The sequence below is a fragment of the Micrasema longulum genome, unplaced genomic scaffold, assembly GCF_059751315.1.
Source record: "Micrasema longulum isolate JH-2025_06_02 unplaced genomic scaffold, ASM5975131v1 h1tg000024l, whole genome shotgun sequence".
Taxonomy (NCBI): domain Eukaryota; kingdom Metazoa; phylum Arthropoda; class Insecta; order Trichoptera; family Brachycentridae; genus Micrasema; species Micrasema longulum.
Window position 1 is genome coordinate 1,034,251 of NW_028277232.1, and position 19,250 is coordinate 1,053,500.

Genomic DNA, 19,250 nt, shown 5'->3' on the forward strand with positions numbered 1-19,250 from the left:
TCATACATCTTCTCATGCACGCTCGCTAATTATTCTGACTTTTAGCATGTCCATCATCGTGTATTTGTTGAATTTGGTCATACCATGTCTTTCTCGATCTTCTTCTATTTCCGCATCCATCAATATTAGCATTGTAAATTGTTTTAACCGTTCTTTCGCTGTTCATTCGCTCTACATGTTCAAAGCAACGTAGAGCTCCTTTCTTGATTTTGTATTTAATGCTTATCTCAGCCTCACATAATATACGGATCTCAACATTTGTGCATCAATCGTACATATTTTTAACACACATTCGCCCGAGAGATCGTATTTCAACAGGAGTCGATTTTGTTAATTTAATCTATAAACGAGTTTGAACTCAAATCTAGCAATAGCAAAGCATTGCCGGGCTTAGCTCGTGTAGTATAAAATGCAATTATTTTATTTTTGTTCTTAGTTTTTTTTATTTTATGTTTTATAAATTTTAGTAATATATACAATGTAATAATAGGAAAAAGAATGTCATCTAACAAATATATAAGCTTATTTACTAATTACTGCCTCTCTAAACACAAGTTTCCACTCAATTAGAGAAATAGAATCATTTTTACTAATTATAATCCATCTCACTGCATATGGTAAAAAGTGACATGTTATTTGTTAGGTAGCTTTTTAGGTGAATTTTATTTTCTCAGAATTTTCTCTGTTTTTTCTAAAAAATCTACAAGGACGTAATTATACACAAAAAACTGATTTTAATTTTTCAAAATTGCGGCATGAGCGGTGGTTAATCAAGGTCACAAACTTAAGGCTTTATTAAGAGCTATGTGTCAGTCGATCCTGTTAAGTTTCAAAACAACATAAATCATAACCTTTGTTATCGGAAAAGTAAAAAAAGTACATACCGAATGACCTGCTTGAACGTCCTATACTTATAATAAATCTCGACAACCACCGGGTGGATCCACAACCCCTTCTACAGAGTAGTAGAAGTGGTTTTGGTGGATCTCAAACTGGTTTTCACTTCCATATAACATGTTTTAAAACGAAGCTACCTCCTCGTATTTGTTATATTTTCGAAAAATAAAAATTGATAGAACATATTCGTTTTTTTACCGAAAACTATAGAAAATTACGCTATTTTACAGCGCTTTTTGGTAAAATTACGTAATGTTTCATTTATTGTAGTTCCCGGGATAAAATCAAAATAATGGTCAATGTTTACAACATACCTACAACTTCAAGCCCCGTTTAAATTATTCGTTTTAAAATAAAAATTGCAGCTATCTGTCAACACTCAACTCTCACGTTTATGCGTTTGCGGGAAAATTTTAACCGGTTTCAAGTTTCAACGTTTTCTTTGACACTTCGCGTTTTATTTATTCAATTTCTTGTGTATATTTTTGTATTTTGTTTTCAAGTTGAAAAAAAATAGTTCAGAAATTGGAACTGAAAATCGAAAGACACAAATTGTTCTCTTTTTCAAAATTCTGAACACGATGGGAGACGTACAACAAAAAACGAAAAATGCTGTGACTCTTCGAGGATCTGCTCAAATTATCAGAGAATATTTACGTAAGTACCTAAAAGCCTGTAAACTCTCGTTTCTTGATTAATTACGCGATCAAAGTGATACACATTCAGCTCGTCTTTGTGAGCTGGCTGCTGTATTCTTTTTTGTCATGGGATGTTATGCCTTGTGTCGTTCATCATCTGGGCTGATGAAGGACGCTGCAAATACTGTCGAAAACGTCGGCGAGAAGGAGAAACGACACACGGCATAAGAATAATAAACGCTAACTGTAGGTAAGTATCTGAAGGGCCGTAAAAATCTAAAGTGTTTATCAGGTTATTAATAGGTACATACTTTCATTGCGTTATGAAGCGACCGCAGGAGAAGTGAACTGGAACCATTTTCCGGATTCAGATATTAATAGTTACAATAACTGCGCAAAATCGTTTAGGGATAAGTAAGAAATAAAAGTTCAATTTTTTCTATAAATTTGTCCACCGATGCACACATCCCCGTGCCCATTAAATACTTGTTTAGGACAATGAAGGATTGTTTACAAATTGAGAATGTTTATAAGAAGGTATATTGAAGTCTAGGCATTTACGCAGGTCTAATGGCATGTTATTGGTGGGTTGAAATGTTTACGCAGTATGTAACATTCACCATTACGCATATGTTGCAACACATGTTTCTGTTGGTTTTTGTGAAGTAAAAGAGTTAAAACTATAATTTTAAAAATTGTAAATACAGTAAAACTTGGTTAATACGAGGAAGACAGGACCAACTGAATTTGCTTGTTACAAGCATTACTCGTTATACCAGAGAAAGATTTTTTAAATCCAATTGCCATTTCAATTCAGATAAATTAACATTAATATTTTTTCGCAATGTTGACAATGTGATAAGGATAGAGAAAACTTTTTACACACTTATTTCGCGCCACATTCTATTTTACAAATAATTGCCACTTTTTCGCAAATTGAAACTTTTCTGCTTGTTAGTAGTCATGTTTACAATCCAATAGGTTTTAACTTATCTGACATCACCCACCTGTAATGTTCATTATGCACGGACTATAAAAACATAGTGAAAACCTCCGAAACAAGGATGTCATTCATAAACTACAAAAGAAGTTGTAAATTGTAATGAGGTGCCGAGCCTGTGCTTTAATAACTTAGTAGTTCAAAAGGCTTCGATTTTTTACACACAATTTTAACCATATGTATGATACTTTGTCAATGCTGTGGCGAAAACACTGATTTGGTACTTGGACACTTACAAAGAATCATAAACGTAAACTGATCATAACGCCCTGCGGCATCCGTAATAAGTTAGTCCCCCATTTGGATTTTATTACTTAGGTTCTTATTTCGAAAATGATGTTTTTAAGCAATTGAAGAGTTTTTGTTTAACTGTCGACAATGTTTTTGTTCGATATGTTCAAGAAGAAGCTTGTTTTAAAAGTGAATAAATGTATGGAGAAAACCACAAACTAAAATGTCAACTAATATTTCCTCATTATATCCGAGATCTCGCTATTTAAGTGATCGTTATAACCAAGTTTGACTGTATATTGTATTTTTCACTCAGGAAATTAAATTTTTCTTTGTAGATGAAATTGAAGATAAATGTTAACTTTCCATTGTAATACAGGCCCTGAAAATGCTTATTGAGTTTTTTTGGGTTATTTATTATGTATATGGCCTAAGCAAATTACAACAGTTATATAAAGAAACATATGTACAAGAAACTGAACAAAAATAACGTATAACTATGTAGCAAACACAAACAACGGCAATAAAATAATGGTATGTAATTTATAAAACACAATCAACATATAAGACTTCGAGCAACCCATGCTAATCCATCTTCATTGCACACTGTTTTAGTGGCGAAGAGATCTACGAAAAGCGGGAAAAATCTATCCCAAAGAATTCCAAGTTGTGTGATGAATTGACTAATCTACACATTCTGGACATTGGGGCATAAAAACAAAAGTTGCTCTTAGAAGATTTGATAAATAGCAGATTTTAACTTCTGGAGACACGGTTGGGAACATGAAAAGAAATGTATAGGTCCATCTTCATTCTATGTTTCTCCAATGAAGACATATTAAGAGATTACTCTATTTAAAAATAGGAATAATTAAGATATGGTCAAAATGAGTCCTATACAATGGGGAGATCAATTTGAAGAAGCATCAGGAGCGTGCAGTGAAGTTTTCTATTAGGGAAGCAGTCGCTTGGTACTAGGTACACACATAGGTAAAATTTGTGCCTATTACTAACTCAGAAATTCAAGTTAAGTGCTTTGAAATAAACTACAAAGCAATTTTATGCCATAATTTCAGCACACAAGAGTTATATACCGTATTTTAATATTGTAATGCCACAGTGTCAACCGATTTAAGTGCTAAATTTGCTGTTACAATACATAGAAAATTAACCCGGATATAACCTGGACACTGGTGAATAGCGTATATTTTGTGATGGATTTGATCTGCATTTATTTGTTCGGCTCACTTTTTGCATTGTCTCACTACGATGCACAGAGCGAAGCTGTCAACCAATAAAGGTATCATTTAATTTTTCTATATAATTGAGGTTCAATTTTTTTTTTTTAATTTTTGAAATCTGTTGATACATCGAGTGTTGACATTCTCTTATTTTATCAAAATTGGACATTCACACTCCTCACAAAGGGACGCTACAATGGCTGTTAGAATTGGTTCCACCGATATTTAAGATTTCTATTTGCGCATGCGCGGACTTGTACAATTCTGTACTGAGGCACTTACGCAGTTCCATAATCCAGAATCAGACGAAGCGCGGTGTATTTTATACCAGTTTCATATCCTCGGGTTTAACCAGTGGTCCCCAAGAAAGCGGTTTCTTTTATGATATCTCTTTTTAAATGTGGATATGTGTCATTATATATCGTTCCATAGAAATAAATCTCCAATTATGTATGAAGGTAGCATTAATAATAAAATAGTATCACATGTTAAAGATCTTAGATTACTCTTTGATGAAAGTTTTACTTTTATTTATTATGAATGCAGTCAGCAATGCAAGGTATCCAAAATAAAATACTATTATTGGATTAAATACTACCGTACATTCAGGGAGACTGGACCGCTGCGTGATATTGCATGATTGGCCCATTCCACACTACGGTAAAAATCTACACGGCATGATAAAATACAATACGGTGGACCGATGTTTATTTTTTTACAACTATTAATTTACTTGATGCCTGGCAAACGCAATAACCAGTACACCATGAAACCCACTAATCTCCAGTCGATTTCCTTTTGAAGGATGGACCTGAGAGTACTCGCCAAATTTAAATAATGATTTTGATAAAATTATCATTAAAATCTCTTTGGTTAAGTTTTACTATATTATTTGAATCGGGTTGTGGTCTCGTGGCTAGTGTTGCGGATCAGAGGTCTGAGGTTCCAACCACACTCTACCTGAACTTGATTTCCGTTTTCTAATAGTGAGTTATTTACGACTCGTTGAAAATGGTCACCAAAATTGAAATATTTGGGTAAATTATAAGAACGCTAATATACATATATTTTTTAATAAAATATTAACCTAGGCGTTTTCATTGATATATTTACTAAAGTCGTTAACTACAGAATTAAAAAAAAAAATATTTATAAATATTATGAAATTTTAATTGGTACTAACGAATCTCATAAATGTCAGTCCACTATAATTTTTCTGTGCCGTTTAGATTAAGATGATATGTGTGAATCCATCGGGTATCACGTGGCTGATTTGTTTATTTGGAAATTCTTGTAATAATGAACAGACTTTACTTTTATTTAAAAAAATATATACAAGAGTATATATGACGCATTTTGTCTTGTTAGGACATTATCCTATAGATTCCCCCTGAACAAATTTATTATAATTCATTATTGTGTAAACTTAATCTAAAAACATTATCTAGTAGAAGGACAATCGGTGATTTGATGAACATTTTATGGCTGGTTGGAAAATATGATATTTTGAAGAAATCAATGTAATAATGATAATAATGATTATATGTATTTTATTTTTAGAATTTGCTGTTAATTCAATCATATTTCAACGTGGTATTTATCCCCCCGAGACATTTAAAGCAGAACATCAATATGGAATCCCTCTCTGGATCTCTGAAGATTCTGGAATAAAAGCTTTTATACACAGCTTACTTTCACAGAGTGAAGGTAAAATATTTTTTCTCAATCCACATATTTTTCACTTAGAAACAGTAGATAACTTAAAAACTAAAATGTCAATGACATTTAGAATTTGATAGCCGTATATGTTCTAAAGTGTCATGCTCCTTGTCAATATCAATCTCCGTGAGTCAAAGACTGGGAATTTCAAGATATTGGATTACAATAAAATGTTGTGCAACCATTGCAACTATTATTTTTTATTTTAAGTGCTCAATGTTATTTTTTTGACTATTATCACATCATTGTTATTAATATGCATCTTTTCTGAGTGATTTCGTGTAAGTTGGATTCTTTTTGACGTTTAGGCTACAATTGCACAAGCCATCTTTACAGTAAACTGTGTGTTTTGTAGAAAAAATAAAATGTTTTAAGAATTAGAAATTTGTACAGTGTCGCAGTCGGCACATTTTGTGTGTAGTGCCGGGAACCATGTTGAGTTTAATTTCAGCCCGTCGTCTTTGTTTATGTTATATGGGTGTATTTCAATTGCCTTTTTTATTATTCAAGCACTGTAATTTCTAGGTTTATGCAAAATCTTTGGTTCTTAGGTGAAAACGCACAGTTTGCCCTGAAGATAGCTCCTGCAACGGTAGCCGAAACGTCGGAATGAACCCAATTTACACAGGATCACCCAAAAATATACATATTGATTTTATTCTTAATATTGTTAGTGTGTAATATATTATTATTTTCTTCTAATTTACTATTTTTCCATCTCAAGAATTATGGCTTAACACAGGTGCGGTCTAAAAAGCCATAAAAGTCTTGTAAATATATGAAAAATGTTATTTGAATTAAACAAATAAATAAACGAATACTATTAATCAATCAATGCACATAGACAGGCCCTAAAGATTAAAATATATATTTTTAATGTAGTGACACGAAGACAGACCCGCAGTTACGAGTTTGTTTATTTTAGTTAAAACAAATTACATTCCCATTGAATCGAAACCAATCAGGTTCGTTTATCAAATTTCTTATAATTTCTACCCATTTACTTATTTCTTTTTACTGGATTTCGGAAATGCTAAAATAATATTAATTAACATTTTATTATATTTTAAAATACATATTACTACCAGCTACCCTGTTAGTAGGAAGCGCTTCATTTTTGTGCCGCATTGCGTAGTTTGAAATTTTGGAAAAGGACTTACTAATGAAAAGTTACTTCATCCTTTCTGCAATGTTTACCCAAATCGCTTTATGTCCTTTCACATCACATGAAGGCTTTTTTGTTTATATTCTTAATGACGACCTCATGTCATACTCGCAATAAAAAATATGAGTAAATACACATTGGACATGACATGACTGAGTGTTTGGGCATGAGTTGAGTGTCATAATTTTTGAAGGCTTAAGCATAATGTTTGAACGGTGATGCGGTGGGCAGCCGTCGTAGCGGTGACTAGAGAGTGGTTTCCTAGGAAAACGGTGTTGATAACCTTTCACTACAGCCGTTAAGATACGGGCATGACTGTCCTAGGAAACCCTAGCTTTAGGGTGCATTTATGTGTATTATTTTGTTGATTTGAGGAACACTTTAAACACTGAATTATCAATAAATGTTTTTTTTAAATTTATTTTACCACTGATTTGGATTTATATTGAAATAAATAACACTTTTAAAACCTTATTTTAAAAATAGTGTTGTTGAAATTATTTATGTATTAGTGTGTTCAAAAATATATCATTTATGTACTAATGAATTTGAACAATTTCTAAAATAGATAGATTTAACTAATTCTAAAAATGTATTCGGCATGGATTGTTATCTAATATATTATTATTCTAGTATTAAATAAATATTATATCTTTGACACGCTTAAGATAAATTTTTTAAATTAAATTTTTCCATCAGTGTATTAAAATGTGTTTTTGTACACTTAAACTGAATTTCTTTTCAGAATGGATAGTTTCACGTAAAGTAACTAAGCTGTCGCTTATAATTTTGAATGTACACACTCAGGAAGTATTGGAATGTTGGGACTTTAACCTGGAGTACGAAGAAGGTGATGTTGTATCTTCAGATAATAAACCTGTCACAGGCAGCAAAGAGTTGAAGAAAATACAACAAGAGATTCGAGATGTCATGCTGCAGATATCTGCAACAGTCTCTTACTTACCCCTACTAGACTGTCGCTGCACATTCGATATCCTGACTCATGTGGCCAATGACTGTGAGCTCCCGGAGAAATGGTCAGAAGCTAAGCCAGTCTTTATTGCTAATTCTCAAAATGTCAAGCTTAAATCATTCTCTACCAGCTTACATAAAATGGAGACTGTTGTTAATTTCAAAATGTCAGACTGAGTTTTTTTATAATATTTAGATGGATAAATACCATATTAGCCTAAATGTCCCTGAAAAATATTATTGTATGTCTAAAATAACTTAATGTAAATTTACACACTTCAAATGGAGTAAAAAGATTTTTCAATGCTGCTGTTGTGAATGATTTGTTTTGAATATTTAATTTATTATACACCTCTAAGATATACCATATTTTATTGAAAATTCTTACATTACATTTTAATAACTCATTCCTTAATAAAAGATGGTGTAAAATATGTTCGAGAATGAAATGTTTAGATAGATTCAATTTTTTTTTAAACTGACGATGTATATTCTATATTTGTGATTTTTCAGGTGACTTAATATATATGTTTAAAAAATAAATGTAACTAGTCACATTCCATCTATGGCTAAATGGTATTTTTGTTGATATTTTTTGTAATTTTAATAACGAACCGTGTTAAATATAAGAGATGCGCCGAGTACTCGGTAATTATTTGTATTTGGCATATTCGGCGTGGTTTTATATGTTCGGTATATTCAACATGGTTTTATATGTTCGGTATTCGGCATAATACTCGTTTGAAATACCGAATATTTACCAAATATTAAACTACTTATGGTGGACACACTAGGGTAGTGAATGGGACCGCATGCAAGAGAAAATGTGTGACTTTATCAAAAGTATCCAGGGTTTTAATTGTAAAATCAAATTACTCTTCTGTGCATGCGAGATTGACAAAACGACTGAGAAATTGCCAGTGAGAATAGAGCGAGCATTGTTAGATCGCATTAGTTAGCCTGGCGCCTATCGGACCTGTGGCCTTATTCTGTAACTAATCAGTTTCGTAAATTCATTTGTATCGTATGACAGGGAACGAGAGCGAAATACGATTTTGATTGCGTTAGGGTGAGATAGATATATCACGAACGAACGAACTTACAAAACAAAATTGTGACCAATAAGCTTTCTGTACAAACTTGTTCAGAAGCAAACCACATGTATAATGAACCGATTATTCAGTTAGTTAATTAATTATGTTCATATTCGGTTTGCTTAAAAAAAAAAAGGTATTCGACGCATCTCTATTAAATACAATTCCAGCTATGTACATATAGTGGAATACGTTTCCAAACAACTCTTTTAAACTATTGATTCATATTACAGAAGAAATGAATAGCAATTTTGTCTAGTGTTTATGCATTTACCAGGATTATAATTGTTATATAATCTGTTATTTATACCTATACATTTTAAAAAATTTATATAAATGTTCATTTTTGACATACTCATTGTATTTTCTCATTTGTACTGAATCTCGATTCACTTGTATAATATTTCATCGGCTTAACTTGTAAAGCTCGTAAATCTCAAAATGATCAAAAATGATTTTTTGGCATTTTCTGTTAGCAATTTAAATTATCTTTGTAACGTTGGTACAATGTTTCATTTACAAAAAAATCAAAAAACTCTCGAATCCTATCCATAGTAAAATATTTTTTTGTAAACCTCGTAAATCCCGCTGCGAGGGTAATTCTTTTGCCAGGGGCTGTCATTGAGCTTTCGTGTTGAGTCCAGTTTTGATGATTATTGTTTTTATTTCGAGATTACAACAGTTGGCAAGGATTATATTTTGCACTATTTAGCAAGGATTGTAATTCTCGCTAAATAGTGCAAAATATAGCAGTATTTGGTTTCTACAAACATAATATAACTGTTTTAAAGGTAGGTAAGTTCTTTTTAGATGTCAATGGACATAAAAATATACACATGTTCCGAACAGAAAAAGATAATGCAATTCTAACACTTAATGTTAATAAAATATATCATGTATCGAATATTAATTGTAAAGAAAGCTCTTCTGGTTATAAAGCCGTTCAAATTATTTCATTATTATCTATGAAAAAGCAAAAATTTATACTTCTATCGAGATAATTGTCATAATCAACACTTTGAATCATTTTCAAAGGGAAGACTTTTATAACACTTGATTTTTAATTTTTAAGAACCCAATTCTCAGGTAAACGATAGTGATAATACAGATGTTAATGTACAATCTTCTGCTCCGGATGTGTATCTCACGGAACATGTAAAACAATTGATTCCATATTCTTATAGTGAAGAATCAGTTGACGAAGTACGCACAAAAAGAAAGATACGACCGCAATTATGAAATTAAATCCAATAAATCATAGTAAAAGAGTGAAAAAAACAGATAAAAATAAGAAAAGGGTCATAAATATTTTGGAAAAAAAATTACTGAAAATTCGTTTCGATGATTGATTTGACAGAGTCAGAGGATTTTGAGCATCAAGGCACGAAGTGTTCCACAGTACATGGGTTTTTGCAATATTGATTTTTAAACCCATGCATCGGAGCTAAATAGGTAGCTTATCTACAGCGATCTAAAGACCCCTAAGTGAATCGTCAATTATAATCGCATCATAGGCATACTCTAGGTCGCACAGATTTTGGAAGGGGGAGAGATATTCCTCCATCTAGTGGAATTTAATTCCTTAGGATGAAGTCCATAAGGATTATAAAAAGGAACGGTGTAAGGATGCAACCTTGGCGAACTCCGGTGGTGACCTCAAACCAATCTGTGACAACATCGTTAGTTCTGATTCAGCATTAGCTCATCAAAGCTGTACCTCAAATATTTCTGAACTTTCTTCCTCTACATATCTTCCGTATCATAAAGAATCGCTGATACCCTGCGATTGGAGTACCGATTCAGTGTCTTATGCACCACGTGGTGCGGGTCTAACGATATTTCGATGTTGACATTTTAAGATATATTGTATTAAGTAAACCGATTAAATTAAACGAAGAAAGTCCCAAGACTTGGAAGAGTTTAATTCAGTTTTGGCAAAGGATTTCCATCATTATTATTAATTAATTGTAAAACATAATATCGGTCATTACATAGAATGAATATATTCAAAATAATAAACTTAATTCCAAAATAAACATAACTTTTGCACTTTTTACTTTGTATTTTCAACCCAAATTGTATATGGAAACCTCAATCCATTAACTAATACAGAAAAATTGACAATGAAAACCTCGCAAATCCATAAATTGAGGATTTATTATGTTTTTAATAAAAATTTCTGAGAAATTAATCGTAAATATAATAAAAACTTAACTCACTTAAAAAAAGTAAGTTTGTTATTTATGAGTTTTACAAGTTAGGCCGACGATTTGTATTTTAAAATGCTTTTCAGATCCAGATAATTTTATCAGATAGTGTTTTACAAATTATTAATATGTAGTGAGATTTAAAAAACAAAAAAATAATTGAGTAGCTTGAATTCCCAATTAAATTATCAGTCATTTAGTGACAATTCTAGTTGGCTCACATGAAAACTGTCCCCTTGGCTTTTCGGATATGCATTTACATAATGTCTGTAAGAAAGGTGTTAAATTCTTTTTAGTCACCATATTATTTTCAATATTTTTCATAAATTGTCACTAAGAATTATTTGTATTTTTGTAGTCTGCTTAGAAACACCATATTTAAATTTAGGATCATATTTGATTACTGAATTTGAACTATACACATAATCATCATCATTCCATGTATGCTCCGCAGCAGCCTGCAGGCGTCTCTGTAGGCCATACTTTTTATCTTCATACAAATATCAATATTACTATAGATATATATACATTTGGTGTGATAAAAAATGTTTGTATTTTTTATAAATATTAATTTTATGTATAATTTCATTTATTTTGTTTGACCATGTTCCAAAGTTTGAATTATACTGTATATTGTTCTTGTGATGATCTGTTAAATTTAATTTAAAAAATAATAAAATGAATACTTACATATCTATGTTTCCATATATTTTTTATCTAAAGCATTTCACAAAGACTAGAATAAATCAAATTCAGATAGAAATCCAGAAGAATAAATCTGGTACAAGTTAGAACTACGGTTGTCTCCCGTATTACGGCAGAATGCTGTACCTTGAAAAAGCAATTTTTTTTATATAAATGACTTCGAAGTTTTTTAGACATTTTGTTATATTCCTCGCAAACTAATTGTAGGAATGATTTAAAATTTGGTTAGAAGTTACATTGACTCAAAAACTCGAAACATTTATAAAAAATTAATAAGTTAAAATAAGTATTTTGTATGTTTAATAGAATTCACATATTTGTCGATTAAAATGAAGTGAATAACGGCTTGTTTTTTTTTTGCTGCAAAAAGGTTTGTCTTTTTATTTCCACATCTTCGTTCATGTACTCCTTCACCAATAAACACACTCTTAGCGATTGTTTTAATTCTAGCCTGAGAAATGTTAAACAATTTTTTCAAAAACATTGCACATATACAGTTTGATGCGTTCAGAAGATGCAGGCATTTTTTATGTGTGTGGATTTAACACACTTTGTTATGAAGACGAAATTCAATAACTTTTGAAGTGACTGGCAGATTTTGATGATACATTAAAATACCATTTAATTCTGTGTTCTTGGGATACGGATAGAAAGAACAGAAAATATACATATTAAGAATTTGTTGAAAACCAAATTATTTGGATGTATGGAGTTAATAATACACTTTGATCCGTTGCTCATATGTATGTATTATATGATTGTATGTATACATTTCATCTGCGAAAATTCGGTACTCCGTAAGGGACATATAAATAATATAATTTTTTGTTTTTTCTAATATATAAAATATTAATACATATATGAAAACAAGAAATACTATTATTTATTTATTTTCTTTTCCATCTTGAACAATTTCTGCTGACAATATATTTCTGCGTTTGGCGATCCCTACAGTATGTGTGAGACATCTATCTACCTCTCGCATGAGTGTTCCAATACAAATTGATTGTGGTTTTTCTCAAACCTGTGCTGTACATATTTAATATCTAGAATTGAGTCTCTTGGGCTATTGTGGTGCAAAAAGTAAGCAATCTTTAAAAGAAAATGGGTTGTTAAATATTATTATAAGTGCATTTTGAATAGAGACACATGTATGAAAAGATATTGAGGAGTATTTAAAATAATGAAGTACACATATAAATTATTAAATTTAAGTTATTTATTGATAATTCTTGATGAACTTCCATTGTAATTATATAACTTATATTTAAATATAAGTTACAAATTAAAAATACATGGTACACTTCCACTTATTTATTTGACCAATTAGCACTTTCACCCTCTAATGGGCATTTTCAGATTGGTAATAAGTGGAAGCGTACCAAGTATTTTTAAATTTTAATGTTTATTTAAATTTAAGTTGCTATATATATCTTAGTTTTTTATATTATTATTTTAATGCGTAATCTCTAATGACTGATCGCATGTAATCATAATACAAAATACTGTACATTTATTATAATTTCAATATTTTTATCTTAAAAATGAATATTGTGTAGACATAAATCAGCATTTTATTGAATATAAGGGCAGAGAAGCTTAAAATCACAGGTAAAATTAAATAACTTCACCCCCCACCCGGAAATATTTACTATACATGGGTACTTACATATTTGTAAAACAAGTCTGAAAGTTTCAAATTGGTTTCAAATTACTAGATTCAACGCGATGTGCTACTAAAGCTTTCTATCTTAAAAATGTAAAGCTTTTTGCTATCTCTGTTTACTCTTACTCTATTACCCCCGTCTAAACAAATCTTGCTGTTCATTGCTGGAACACGCCAATGTGTGAATATTATTTTAATGATTGATTGATTTGGTGTTTATTTTGTAGAACTCCATATTTAAACTTATAATGTAAGAAATCAAACACTGGTTTGAGTCTACTGAACACTTTATTTAATTTTTTCAAATATAAAACAAAAATTTTGTGACCATTGTTTCGCTTTGTTAGGGCATTTTCAAACGAATATCGTTTGAAAATTTCCAAATTCGTTTGAAAATGCCCTAACAAGGCGAAACAATCGTCACAAAATTTTTGTTTTTATATTAGTAAAAATAAAACAAAGTGTTCGGTAGACTATGATTTTGACCATTCATTTGTAGTAAACAATTTTTAATGGTAATTTACTGGGGAAATGATAAATAGCACGCCAAACTAGTTTATTTTTTGATTTGAAATATTTTTAATGTTTTTTTTTGTAAAATAATATGTCTAAAGTCTAAAATCATAGAATTAAGAATAGTCCAGAAGGAGCGTAAAATCATATTTGAATACATCGGACTGTGTCCAAAAAACCCCCCACTTTCGCCGCATGCATGCATTGATACCTGATCGCGAAAAATATAATCATAATACAAATGTAAGATAATAATATATTTTAAAAAAGCAATTTGTTAATTTCTCTAAAATTTTATTGTACACGCGGAAACATTGATTGATACAAAAGAGTAGATAAGGAAAGGGTAATTTAATAAGAGATATATAGAATAATAATGAACTTTGACATTAAAAAATGTAACAATTTTTATTTTACATAAAGCGGATACTTTTATTCATGTTAAATAAAAATACTATATGATGAGCAAAGTAGCATAACAAATTTGACTACCCTGGCATCACTAACAAAATGTCTATTTTGTTTTCTTTGACAATCTGACGGATGGAAAAATAATTCAATTTTTAAGTAATGCATTTGCTACTTACACATGAAATGTGATCCTTCCTGTTTCTTTTTTATCCCAGCAGTATTTTTACACTTTGAAACGACGCAACGCGGCATAGTTGAATTCGAACCGGGAGTTGCTTACTGAGCGAGGTCTACAAAGAAACTAATGGGTCAAAACGTAAAACTACTCCTTTAAGTTTAGTCGCCTTCTGTTTGATGCGCTAATGCGGTTTCTGGAATATTCTTAATTCTATGTCTAAAATATTTATTTATTTATTTATTTATTAACGGACATTGTCCATGTATACAATTTATAAGGTTTAAATATTACAATAAAAGAATAGTTTAAAACATTTAAAAAAAAAAAAAAGAAGCATTGACAACATAAGGGACATCGAGACAAGATCTGGACTATTTATTTAGTGCTCGTTTAAATCGTTGTAAACTTAAACTAAAAAAGTCCAGATCCTGTCTTGAGTTAACAATACGACAAAGGCGGGTCATTGGAGAATTTAGGCCATAGTTTGTTCTATGCTGATCGGTGAACAGTACTTCATTGTTTCTCAATCTACGAGTCGGAATATTGAATTTTACTTGTCCCAGTAATGATGGAACATCGATTATACCATTTAGTATGCCGAACATATATATGGAGTCAATATTAGTTCTACGTTTTTGTAGACTAGAAATATTTAACATTGACTCTATTTCAGCATAAGATTGCGATGCTTATACTTAGGGCGGTAGTTATGCTAAAGGCATGAATTTAAAATGAGCCAATTAATTTTTAGCTAATGGAGTTTACAAAGCTCTTAAAAAATAATAAGATTGCCAGTAAATTTAATTCATTCAAAACTTGATTCTTTATACAAGTATTTACACACTGTCACTCGCATACATTAGTATAATATTTGTAACATAAATTTGTACATATAAAAACATAATGTTTTAGGCACATACAACCATAAATCACAGTGAATCAGTGAATATATTATATGAAATTCATTAAAAGTAAATACTTGGAAATAGAAATAAACTTATTTATGCGTGAGCAGTATATAAAATTCCTGAGTATTTTAACAAATCACATTAGTATCTGGCATTCAAAAGGTTTCGTGTACCTATACAGATTTCCAAAACCACTTATATATAATGATTTTTACTGTATTTTTGTGGTTAAATATTTATTAGATGAAAGTTCTTGATACCAGGTTTTTTTTAAAGGTCTCTAGTCATGCTATGTCTTGTCTAGGTTAGTGTAGTCACAATGTGCTTTTTCAGGTTCATTTTAAATTAGTCTAAAGTGTAATTTTTCAAGTGGTAAGGTTAGTAGTGTTTAAGTCCATTGTATAGTCTTTTTGACTGTCCTACTTTTGAGATTCTTTTTTTTTCATCCTTCTTATATCTAAACAATAAATAATTATTATATAATTATACATACATCACATGTTATTATAAATTCTTGCAGCTCTGCTTCACTTAATATTTTACTACACAATAATAGTTACATTCGAGTTAAATTTAAATAACAAATTTATGACTAATGTAAAATAGGCTGGTCCAATCTCAAAGTCACTAGGTGCCATATTGTCCTGAACAAGCTTAAATGTATAGGTAGGTACCATTTGAAATTACAAACAACAATAAATGTATTTTCCAACTTTTTATATTGATGCCTTTGCATATAAATCATTTTTTAAATATCAGGTTACTTGAAAGAAAAATTGCAATATCGCAATAAGCTCTCCTGAAAATTTCTTGTTTTTTTTTCTCTCCCCTGTAGTGTAAATAAAAAATAAAATATAAATATTTTTTTTAATATTCAGTACAGTGTTATAATTTATGACGTGCGTCATAAATTATAATAATGTACTGAATATTAAAAAAATATTTATATTTTATTATTTATTTATATAGTGGTGCTTATGTTTTTTATAGCGAGTGTATTTCAATGTTAATTTTTTAAATATAAATATTTGTTCTATTGACTAAACTTTGACATTACACTATATGTATACTGGTACTACCGTGGACCGCACAAAAAACCTCGCGGCTTGTAAGCTTTGGATTGGGCCTGCCTAATAAAGAATGTATAGATTTTTTTTCCTATTGACAAAGGGCATTGTAATTATTACATCAGTTAATTCGCTACTTTAATTGCATATAGGTCTTATGTGGGTATAAAACATTTGGGTGGCCATACATCCCGTTTTGAATGGGACAGTCCTGTCATTTTGGGTTTTTGAAGGTGTCCCTTTGGCTTTTAAAACTGACTTGTTTTTTTCAATTATAAAAATGTATGTAGGTACCTACCTTAATCATTTTATAGATTTAAAAAAAAAAAAGTTTTTACTCCATAATTTTACAAATTTAAAAATGTTTATTACAAAACCACTTCCACTACAATTTTTTTGTGTACTTCTTTCTTAGCATATTCTTGTGTAGACAAACGTTTAACTACTTAGATAAATGGGGAACCAGCTTCAGTGGAGTACATAAATTACATTGGATTTTATTACAAATGATGCCATTATGGAATGGGATGCAAAGTAGCCTCCCTTTTTTTGATGCAAAACAGATTAAGAGGATTAGTGAAAATAAGAATGTAGAAATGAAACTGATCAATAAAAAAATGGTGTCAGAAAACTATAAAAAGCAAAATCTCCTGTTTAAGAAAGGTGGAAGGCAACAGAAAGGATACGGTTCTGTGTGTGGAATAGAACCCTGGACGAGTGTTTTCCACTCGACGGCTGCTCTTAGGTAAAAATCCTGACAAAGCAAGTCGAGTGGAGATAAGTCCGCTTTGTTGTGTAGTGGTCGATGCATTCACCTACCATTCTTGAAGTCCTGGGTACGATTCCTGGAGTGGACGTGAACTATTGATTTGAACACATCAGGGCTGGTATTCCCAATGCATTTATAGCGCGGTACAGCCGTATTTAGTACGTAAAAATGCACTATACCGCGCTATAAATGCGTTCGGAATACCAGCCCAGGCCACAAATTTGCGTGCTAAGCTTATCCGGCTGTGTCCGAATGCAGTTTGAGACGCAAATATCTCCCAATTAACCGCCTACTTTTTATTAAAATACCCCACCTGGCTAGGCTTTATGGCATATATTCACATTTCTATAACCATTCCATATATTGAGGTAGTTCTTTTTGTATTCTATTAAAATAATAATTTATTTTTATGTTTTAAAAATAAAACCACGCATAATCTAATATGAAATATATTTTATTTTTTGTCATCATCATTGATAAGAGATTCTATATCCATTGAACCCAATCGGTTTTTTGTTATTTACCCATTTCCGCACAAACCTCTATCACCTGCCAAAATTGCGTAGCTATTGAAGCACTAAATCACATGCCGTATAAAAAGGATTTATTAGACCGTGACCATTTTGTGTGTGTGTGTACTACTCTTTAAAAAACACTTCACTCTAAACTTGTCAGATCACAAACAGGATATGTGATTTTGAGAGTAAAAATATTTAAACCGAACCTGAACCCTGAACACAGTTCGTGTTCGGCTGATTAGCCGAAAATGTCAACACGAACAGTCCTGGATGGATAGAAGGCCGAGTTAGGTTCGTGCATGGCCTGGAAAGTGTTAAGGGTTCTTTAAACTGCAATATTTCATTATTCCTGGACGCCAGGCATCTGAAGCTTAAGATTGAGCACCTTACCTTCATGTAACAGATGATCGAACTAAACTGCAATTGATTTACCAGTCCAGTGCCCTATGCACCACTGGGTGCGGAAGGGGGATGATGATGATGATGGTGAAAACGAGCTAAAATTGATTTTCAGACATTGTTTTGCTTTAAAATCCTCATAAGTTTTTCGGTAATTTGGAAAGGAAAATTTCTAAGCAACATGTAGCAACTTTATAAAAGAGCCAACAAAAGTTTTTTTGTTTTTTTTTCATTAATAAAAAAATCTCTTACATACATATTATTTTGGCGTGATTCCTACATAATTTAAATAAACTTTTAAAATATGAGATGCTTTATTAATTTTTAAAAAAAGCTTTAATTGGCTATTATCTGTCATTACCTTGCAATACATCTGAAGACAACAGATAAAACTGGGCCCTATTAAGGGTTTTTCAATGGTTCTAGTTCCTTTCAGTAACTTTTCATTGGTAAGTAGGTACCTAGATAGGTACTCTTTTATGATTGAATACCAAAGCTTAAAATGATTAATATTAAAATATAGAATATTTCTTTTGTAAATGTCAAACCTGTCAAACTCTGCTCTTTTTACCAACAGGGGTGCACTTAATGTTGGAATATGATTGTCAAAAATGAATCAAATGACAGATAATATTAATTTAGCATTACCAAAAATCCAGTAAAAAGAAACAAATGATATAAAAAAATTCTGATTGGGATCCATAAAAAAGGAATGTTATTGAAATACAAACTTTTTCTAATTACAAAAGAATAACACCCTCCCATTTTTTTAGTAGATATATGCATTCTTGTCGAATGCAGCCCTAGTGGTCGATGGATGAAATATTTATGCTTTTAACTTTTTTTCTACTGACCAGATCGAAGATTTTAAGAGCTATAAACATAGAATTATAATGATACAGAAACCACGGACGCTGCGATTAGTTACTCTGTAGATGTCGCTTAGTACGCA

General features: G+C 31.0%; 1 protein-coding gene across 1 annotated transcript; it reads left to right on the plus strand.

Annotated features, from left to right (window-relative positions):
• Window positions 1–1,322: 1,322 nt before the first annotated feature.
• mad2 (mitotic arrest deficient 2) lies at window positions 1,323–9,092 on the plus strand. The gene is made up of 3 exons (XM_088223687.1): window positions 1,323–1,554; window positions 5,568–5,714; window positions 7,637–9,092. The coding sequence occupies exons 1-3, from the start codon at window positions 1,479–1,481 to the stop codon at window positions 8,038–8,040; spliced, it is 627 nt and encodes a 208-aa protein (XP_088079813.1). The 5' UTR covers window positions 1,323–1,478; the 3' UTR covers window positions 8,041–9,092.
• The last annotated feature ends 10,158 nt before the right edge of the window (window positions 9,093–19,250 follow it).

Coding starts and splice junctions, on each gene's coding strand:
- mad2 (XM_088223687.1), top strand. CDS start 1,479: ATGGGAGACGTACAACAAAAAACGAAAAATGCTGTGACTCTTCGAGGA. Junction 1,555..5,567: donor AATTATCAGAGAATATTTAC/GTAAGTACCTAA, acceptor TTTTATTTTTAG/AATTTGCTGTTAATTCAATC. Junction 5,715..7,636: donor CTTACTTTCACAGAGTGAAG/GTAAAATATTTT, acceptor ATTTCTTTTCAG/AATGGATAGTTTCACGTAAA.